Source organism: Pseudophryne corroboree, chromosome 1, assembly GCF_028390025.1.
Source record: "Pseudophryne corroboree isolate aPseCor3 chromosome 1, aPseCor3.hap2, whole genome shotgun sequence".
NCBI lineage: Eukaryota > Metazoa > Chordata > Amphibia > Anura > Myobatrachidae > Pseudophryne > Pseudophryne corroboree.
Genome location: NC_086444.1, coordinates 1,245,447,542 through 1,245,456,743, shown reverse-complemented (window position 1 = coordinate 1,245,456,743; position 9,202 = coordinate 1,245,447,542). Strand labels below are relative to the sequence as shown.

The window sequence follows — 9,202 nt, the reverse complement described above, 5'->3', positions numbered from 1 at the left end:
GTACTGTAGTTTTTGTACCCTTGGTAAGATAGTAACTGTATTATTGGTCTCCAATAGACTGAGAGGTTGGCTTATTGTGTGTCTGTTTACAGTGATTATTCTGGTTGCCTAAGCCGTCTCATGAGAGTGAACTCTAATAAACATAATAGTAAGTACTAAGGTTTATGTTCACCCATTGGTGAAAATGCACACACACATGGATTATATATACATGTTAGTGTGTTGGAGTGCCTTTACAGATATATGCATTGATTGATTTATCTACAGAAACTCTACTTGAATATGGCCTTATTAACCCTACAGCCCTGGTATTGTCTGAACCTGACATATTGATTAGTCTGAGTAAGTGCACAGGGCCAGTGACATTATGAAGCTAGTTTTTACCTATTCCATAGGTTGTTTATACCTGGTATCTGAGCACGGTGTGATATATATCCTTGGTGTAGGTTTGCTTACACACGGTAATTATCTATAGAGACACTGGCCAATACTTATGATTCACTTTGGTGATTAATGAATCTTTTTTGATAATTGACCAAGAGGGGCGTGGTGGTCCACTGATGTTTTATTTGTTTGTTTCCTTATTGTATTTTGTTTTTTTACTGTATGTATATTTATGTGTTTTACTCTGTGTTTTTTCAGTAATCAATATATGATGCTCTCATAAACTGGAAGCTTATCTTGATAAAGATCCTAAACTGAGGATCGAAACGTCGATTAAATAAGCCTAAATTTGACTGCAATAAAGCTATTGTGAAAGATGAACTTGTGAGAAATTATTTAACTGGAAGAGTGCACCTCCACACTGTTGGACTTCTGTTTATATATATATATATATATGTATTTCATATACACCTTATACACACAGCCTGAAGGTCATTTAATACAATATCTTTAATAACTTTGTGTCTTAAACAAAGTTTGTGTACATTGAGCCATCAGAAAACAAAGGTTTCACTATCTCACTCTCACTCAAAAAAGTCCGTATTTCGGATATTTGGATATGGGATACTCAACCTGTTTGTATATGTGTGTGTGTGTGTGTGTGTGTGTGTGTGTGTATATGTGTGTGTCTGTGATCTTAGTATTGTAGGAGACATTGGTATAGGGTTTATATGTGTATAACTGAAAGATAAACACCCCTTTTTTCCCCCCTAAAAAATCCTTTTACACATAGACACTGAATAGATCTGTGACGAATCTGACGATACACATATAAAACAACCAGCCTCCTTTTCTTTGGGTCATGAGAAAATTGTTATTATAAAAATGTGATTTTAGACTGCTTTTTAGTGGAATTTTAAAGAGCTATGACTGCATATACAATTGAGATAAAAACAGTACTATAAAAAAAAAAATAATAATAAAAAAAAAAATCTTATTTTAATTGAATACCAGCGCTTTCATAATTGTTCTTTTTCTCTGGTGTACAAAACGGGATATGAGTAACTCCCTATATTGGGAGCTGCAGGTAATGAAACCTTGGAAATCCTCCCCTTCACTGGGGACATTCTGTTTGGGGAAGACCTAAATAAGTGTCTGAACTGGCGGCTGTCAAGACAGCTTTCCTCCCCGCTACTAATCCTACTGCAAAGGCCAAGAATACTGCTGTTCATTCCTTTCAGCCTTGGGGAAAAGGGAGAGGTCAGTCATACCCTAGACAGTCTCGCAATCCCAAACCCTAAAAGCCCAAACTTAACAGCCCTAGGCAGCCCGTCAGCCTGCCTCTAAGCCTGACAAGCCTACTGCCTGACGGGTCGGGCCTCCCCCTGGGGGACCCCAGGGTGGGAAGCCAATTTCTGCACTTCGCCCAGGTCTGGCACACGATCACTTCGGACACTTGGGTGTTAGAAGTTGTCTCTCACAGGTACACTGTCTCATTCAAGGGACGTCCCCCTCACCAGTTCTTCACCACGGGCCTTTCATCGGACCCGCTGAAGGCGCAAACTCTACAAACTGTGGTCGAGGCCCTCCTTCGTACAGGAGTGATTGTGCCGGTTCCTCAGTCCCAAAGGGGCAGAGGTTATTACTCTACCTGTTCTTGGTACCCAAAACCCAACGGGTCACACCGGCCTATACTCAACCTCAAATCTTTGAACAAGTTTGTGAGAGTATCAAAGTTTTGTATGGAAACTTTGTGCTCTATAGTTCTGGCTATGGAACCCGGAGACACTATGGTATCCCTGGATATACAGCAGTTCCTGCGATTTGCTATTGGCAACCTACATTACCAATTCCAGGCTCTGCCATTTGGACTAGCGACAGCTCCACGTATCTTCACCAAGGTCATGGCTGTTATGACGGTTTACCTCTGTCGCCAGGGGATCCGAATCCTGCCATACCTGGACAATCTTCTGATCCTGGCAAATTCACAGGAAGTTCTCCTCTATCATCTCCAACTGACGGTAACTTTCCTTCAAGCCCACGGGTGGCTGATAAATTGGAGAAAGTCCTCCCTGGTTCCATCTCAGAGCATGGTACACTTAGGGGCACTTCTGGACACCCACAGTCAAAGACTGTTTCTTTCTTCACACAAGGTTCTGAAAATTCAGGACAAGATATGACACTTCCCCCGTTGCCCCAGAGTGTCAGTACACTCGGCGATGCAAGTGCTTGGTCTGATGTTGTCTTCCTTTCGGCATGATAGAGTATGCTCAGTTTCATTCCCGTCCTCTACAACATTTGATCCTATCCAAGTGGAACGGCCTACCTCATCGAATCAGAGCTGAGATGATCTCCTTGACTCCGGAGGTGCACTCGTCGCTGTCCTGGTGGCTACAGGACCAGCACTTGAGCATGGGCCATCGTTTCTGGATCCCCAACTGAGTCCTACTAACAACGGACACCATTATTTGGGGTTGGGGAGCGGTGACAGAGCAACAATCCTTTCAGGGTCCTTGGACCAGGGAAGAATCCCTGCTTCACATCAACATTCTGGAATTGAGAGCAGTGTTCAATGCACTGTCTCTGGCTCTTCCACTGGTACAGAACAGGTCTGTTCAAGTACAGTCTGACAATGCCACCACGGTGACCTACATCAACCATCAAGGCGGTACCAGAAGCAATGTTGGAAGTATCCAAGATCCTTTAATGGGTGGAACACCATATACAGACCATATTGGCAGTGTTCATACCAGGTGTCCTAAACTGGGAAACGGACTTCCTCAGACACCAGGACGTTCACTCTAGAGAGTGGGGTCTTCAACCCGAAGTCTTCCAACTCCTGGTAGACAGATGGGGCCTCATGGCGTCTTGACACAATCACAAGGTTCAAGTCTTCGGATTACGAACCAGGGATCCTCAGGCAGCATTCGTGGACGCATTGGCAGTCCTATGGAACTTGCGTCTGGCTTACATATTCCTTCCAGTGACACTTCTGCCCAGGGTCCTTCGGAAGTACAAACAAGAAGGAGGAATTCTCATTCTGATCGCTCCAGCATGGTCCAGACTTAACTGGTTCTCAGAGCTACAGGGACTCTCGGCAGAGCCTCCCCATCTGCTTCCTCAGCGACAAACCTTCTACAGCAGGCCCTTGCCTGTATCTGGACCTGGTCAGACTGGCTTTGACGGTGTGGCTCTTGAAGCATCACTCCTAAGGACCAAAGGATTCTCTGAGACTCTGTTATTCAGACTATGCTGAAGGCCCGCAAACCGGCCTCTGGCCGGATTTACTACCGAGTATGGTATTCTTACTTCACCTGGTGTGCTGCTCAGAATTATGATGCCTCTAAATTCAGAGCTTCCAGAATTCTGGCTTTTCCACAGAGAGGTTTGGACTAAAGCCATCTACACACGGCGCAATGCGGCGTAAGCCCGACATTGACTATTCCCCGCTGATATAGTCAATGTTGGGCTGCCTGCACAGTCTGTTTTATTTCTTGCTATGCTGATCCCGCGGGACCGCACATCGGCACCCTGTGCGATATGCACTAACTTTCCTTACGATTTTGACTATATAGTCATTGAACCGCGTGTACACACCTTTAGGCCTTCGGATTGCTTCTCAAGGTACACATCTCTGCCTTGTTGGTATGGTTCCAACACAAGATTGCCTCCATACCTGATGTACGCACGTTCCTTCAGGGCGTGGTACGTATTCAGCCTCTCTGTGTCCCTCCAGTGGCTCCATGGGACTTATCTCTTGTATTGAGGGCTCTTCAAGAACCTCCGTTCGAGCCCCTTGAATCAGTAGACATAAAATGGCTTACCGCCATTTAACGTATTGCCTCTGCAAGGAGGGTTTCGGACTTAGCCGCATTGTCCTGTCGTCCTGCCTTTTTTAATTTTTCACCAGGACAGGGCAGTTCTCCCGACTAGACCTGGTTACCTCCCTAAGGTGGTTTCATCCTTTTACCTTAACCAAGAGATTGTGGTTTCGGCCTTCATCTCTTTAGACTTGTCGGCTAAAGATCGGTCTTTGGATGTGGTTAGGGCCCTACGTATATACGTGGACCGTACAACCTCCATTAGATGGTCTGATGTCCTCTTTGTACTGTTTGGTTTCCACAAACGTGGCTGGCCTGCTCACAAGCAAACACTGGCCAGATGGATTAGAATGGTGATTACACAAGCTTATACACAAGCTGGTCTTCCAGTTCCGGCTTCAAATAAGGCCTATTCTACTCGGTCTGTTGGACCTTCTGGGGCGGCCGCCGTGGTGCATCCTCAGAACAATTGTGCAAGGCAGCTACGTGGTCTTCAGTGAACATGTTTCTTAGGTTCTATGCCTTTGATACCTTCGCCTCCCAGAATGCTTCCTTTGGATGCCGGATTCTCACATCCGCTCAGGCGCGTCCTCTCCTTTGAGGTACTGCTTAAGGACATCCCTGATGTTTCCCTGTGGAACCCTATGTAATCTGCTACAGAAAATAAGAGTTATGGTAGACTTACCATGGTTAACCCTTTTTCTGTGAAGTACATAGGTTCCACAGGGCGCCCACCCTGACGCACCTAGCTTCTTTGGGTTTGTATGGCATTGGCCACTGGTTACCCTCTCCTGTCTGTCACAATGTGTTCTTGTGTGCCTAACATCTTCCTTCTCTCCTTTTCTACTTCCTGCATTGGACTTGTTAACAAAACTGAGCTACCAGTGCCTGGAGGCGGTGTTATAAAGGAGGGAAGCTATGTATCCTGGGACAGCTAAAGCTTTAACCTATTGGTGCCTGGATCCAGATCCATCTCTACGCCCCCGATATTTCCCTGTGGACCCTATGTACTTCGCATAAAGGGAGTTAACCATGGTAAGTTCCTGGCAAGCTCTGCAACCAGGGCTGCGGTGTATTCCCTGTCTATGGTCCCTGTCCCCATTACACAGCCTCTGACCATATGAGAACAGCAGAGGATAGACCTCTCCTCTCTGACCGCTGTCTCTGTCCGCAGGCCGTGGTGCTGGTGTTGGAAGGCTCGGCTGAAGGACACGTGCTGATGGCGGTGAATCTCCTGAAGGCGTTATGGGAGAGTGGTCTGATAACCCTGGACCAGATGAACCGGGTGAGTTTATGTGTCCGGTAGCAGTCACGCTGTAGGTGTCCATGCCTGGTACTTACTGTTTGTGTCATACAGGGCTTCCAGCGGGTCTACTCCGAGCTGCCGGATCTCACCCTGGACGTCCCTCTGGCCCACAGTGTGATGGAGAAGCTGGTGGATCTGTGTTACCAGGAAGGGGTCATTACCCAGCAGCTACGAGACGAGTGCCCATCCAGGTGGGTGACGTGGGGGCATTTCACCTCCCAGGAGCTTCTATTGTCACGCATGTCAGAGGGAGGAGCTTAGGATACGCCTCTTTCCTGTATACAGGTGTCTGTGGGGGGGAGGAGCTTAGGACACGCCTCTTTCCCGTACACAGGCGTTTGTCAGGGGGAGGAGCTTAGGATACGCCTCTCCTGTAGCACAGGTGTCTGAGGGGGAGGAGCTTAGGATATGCCTCTTTCCTGTAGCACAGGTGTCTGAGAGGTAGGAGCTTAGGATACGCTTCTTTCCTGTAGCACAGGTGTTAGAGGGGGAGGAGCTTAGGATACGCCTCTTTCCTGTAGCACAGGTGTTTGAGGGGGAGGAGCTTAGGACACTCCTCTTTCCTGTATACAGGTGTATGTGAAAGGGAGAAGCATAGGACACGCCTTTTTCCTGCACACAGGTGTGAGGGGGAGGAGCTCAGTATAAGGGGGAGGAGCTCAGTATGTGTATAAGGTGTTTCCAGTGGAAACTATGGGGTAAATATAAGAGCTGCCGATATGGGGGGTACTGTGTCAGCGCTTCCCCCCATGTCTGATAGCCGCAGTGTGTGCCCAGTGACAGCAGGGCCGAGTTGCTTGGGCACTGTATGAACGGACAGCTGCAGGTGGTGATGCCCATTCACCACAGCCGGCATAGAGGTGACACTGGCGGCCGCCGGGCTGCGCTGGGGAACTCGCACATGCGCAGAGGAGACACAAACTGATGCAGCTTCCCCGCTCTGGCAGACAAGGTGTCAGTCCTGCGTCACCTCAGTGCCGTGTGCCGCTATAGCACATTTATCCCTACGTTCTTTGAATTGCAAGGAGTTACAGAACGCGCACAACGCGGTATTTATGCCTTAGTGTTGTGTGTATACACGGACGACCAATAAACAGATGATTACACGCCCGGCTACAGAGGGTGAGTCCTGCGTCCTCGCACCATGTCCTCAGTATACACCAATGATCTGGATAAATCAGGATACGCGCCCGGGCGCAGTCCCTATGCTGACACAGGCGCGGACTCCACCGCGCAATTCCTGGGTGTCCGTTCTGTGGGCGTAATGAATCTGCAATCGATCGCACGTTGACCGCCGCCCCCCCGCCCCTTCAACAAGCAGAAATTGTGATCGCAACGCAAGCGCTGCTTGTTAGCTTAAATGAAGGATGCCTCCGCCTCCATGTTTCCAATCGCAGCGGCTATCACGCCCCCGTTCGTGCCGCAACACCCCCTGTTTGCTGGTCTCCGCTCCCGCAGCGCTTGGTGCGCCCGCATCTTTTCTCATTTTTAGCGGTTGGCTCGCACACTGCCGTCCCACCTGATTTAGCCCCTGTGTCGGGTCGCAGCGCGCTCTAATGCACGCTGTTACCTTAAGCATTTTTAGCAGTTACCATTGGAAACAGACAAGAAGTTCAGTTTACCACACACACTCTAAGGGGGGAATTTATTTGCACACAAGGTAAAAAAGCCTCACCACATTTTTGGATTAATGTGGGTATGTGCGCCCCTGATACCCGCGGTATCCATTAAAAAAAAAATTAAAAAATATTGTGGGCTTTTCGGGGCTGTGCGAGAAAAAACTATACTCGCTTCTCCGGACGTCTCCAGGGGTCTCTGCGGCTGCTGCTGGGAGATGTAGTTCTCCCAGTGGCTGTCTCCAAGGTGAGAGGGGAGGGAGATACTACACAGGGGGGGGGGGTCACCCATACTGGGGTTCACACGCACTCACATACTCCCCGCTGCCGCCGCAGACCCAGCTCCCGACGTTGTATGCAGAAGATTGCGCTTCGGAAGGTGAGTATTTACAGACTAATTAAGGAATTGGAAGTCCTAAGGGGGGGTGTCGCCAGCGTGCCGGAGCAGGTCCCGGTGATTTCTCCTAAAATTACAGATTTTAGGAAATATCAGACTCGCTCTGGGGGTGCAAGAAAAAAGACGCTGTCATCCCCCCCGCCGCCGCCAATTCAGTCTGCCCCTATGTCACAGAACTTTCCATATCCTGCCTCTATCAGACAAACAACACGACAGAAGTATCCGCAATGGAAGCAACATGGGGGGCTGTGCTATTACAGAGGGGGCGCTCAGGCCACACCTCTTTCCTGTAGTACAGGTGTATGAGGGGGAGGGGCTCAGTATGAGAGGGTGGAGCTCAGTATGAGGGGAGGAGCTTAAGTCATACTTCTTTCCTGTAGTACAGGTAGACGAGGGGGAGAGGCTCAGTATGAGAGGGTGGAGCTCAGTATGAGGGGAGGAGCTTAGGTCATACTTCTTTCCTGTAGTACAGGTGTATGAGGGGGAGGGGCTCAGTATGAGAGGGTGAAGCTCAGTATGAGGGGAGGAGCTTAGGCCATACCTCTTTCCTGTAGTACAGGTGTATGATGGGGAGGGGCTCAGTATGAGAGGGTGAAGCTCAGTATGAGGGGAGGAGCTTAGGCCATACCTCTTTCCTGTAGTACAGGTGTATGAGGGGGAGGGGCTCAGTATGAGAGGGTGGAGCTCAGTATGAGGGAAGGAGCTTAAGTCTTACTTATTTCCTGTAGTACAGGTAGACGAGGGGGAGAGGCTCAGTATGAGAGGGTGGAGCTCAGTATGAGGGGAGGAGCTTAGGTCATACTTCTTTCCTGTAGTACAGGTGTATGAGGGGGAGGGGCTCAGTATGAGAGGGTGGAGCTCAGTATGAGGGGAGGAGCTTAGGTCATACTTCTTTCCTGTAGTACAGGTAGACAAGGGGGAGAGGCTCAGTATGAGAGGGCGGAGCTCAGTATTAGGGGAGGAGCTTAGGTCACACCTCTTTCCTGTAGTACAGATATATGATGGGGAGGGGCTCCGTATGAGATGGTGGAGCTCAGAATGAGGGGAGGAGCTTAGGTCACCTCTTTCCTATAGTACAGATATATGATGGGGAAGGGCTCCGTATGAGAGGGTGGAGCTTAGTATGAGGGGGAAGAGCATAGGCCACACCTATTCCCTGCAGCACATGTGTATGGGGGGAGGAGCTCGGTATGAGAGGGAGGAGTCAGTGCAGGGAACTGATCTCATGACTCTGGTTATACTGTGTATAATCCCTACTGCCATGTGTTCTTTCTCCTGCAGGGGCCGCAAGCGCTTTGTAAGTGAGGGGGACGGGGGAATTATTAAACAGTGACCAGGCTCTGTAACCAGCGACACCGGCCAGAGGTTAGGAGGCGTCTCACCGGAAGATGCTCTATTATACCAAAATAAAGGGATAAAACTGAAAGGAACTGACTGGTGTATTAATGAGTTCTGCAGAGCATTGTGCTGCATAAAGTGTCCTTCCGTGTATCTGCAGAGCATTGTGCTGCATAATGTGTCCTTCCGTGTATCTGCAGAGCATTGTGCTGCGTAATGTGTCCTTCCGTGTATCTGCAGAGCATTGTGCTGCATAAAGTGTCCTTCCGTGTATCTGCAGAGCATTGTGCTGCATAATGTGTCCTTCCGTGTATCTGCAGAGCATTGTGCTACATAATGT

At 48.8% G+C, this 9,202-nt stretch overlaps 1 protein-coding gene across 2 annotated transcripts in view; it reads left to right on the top strand.

Annotated features, from left to right (window-relative positions):
• The window catches only part of LOC134931886 (programmed cell death protein 4-like), a 38,863-nt gene extending 29,913 nt beyond the window's left edge, over positions 1-8,950 (top strand). For both annotated transcript variants that reach the window (XM_063925732.1, XM_063925722.1), the window contains 3 exons: positions 5,380-5,490; positions 5,563-5,702; positions 8,806-8,950. In XM_063925732.1, coding sequence (XP_063781802.1) covers positions 5,380-5,490; positions 5,563-5,702; positions 8,806-8,857 — 303 coding nt within the window. In that variant the 3' untranslated portion in view covers positions 8,858-8,950. The remainder of the gene's footprint in view (positions 1-5,379; positions 5,491-5,562; positions 5,703-8,805) is intronic.
• Positions 8,951-9,202: the final 252 nt, after the last annotated feature.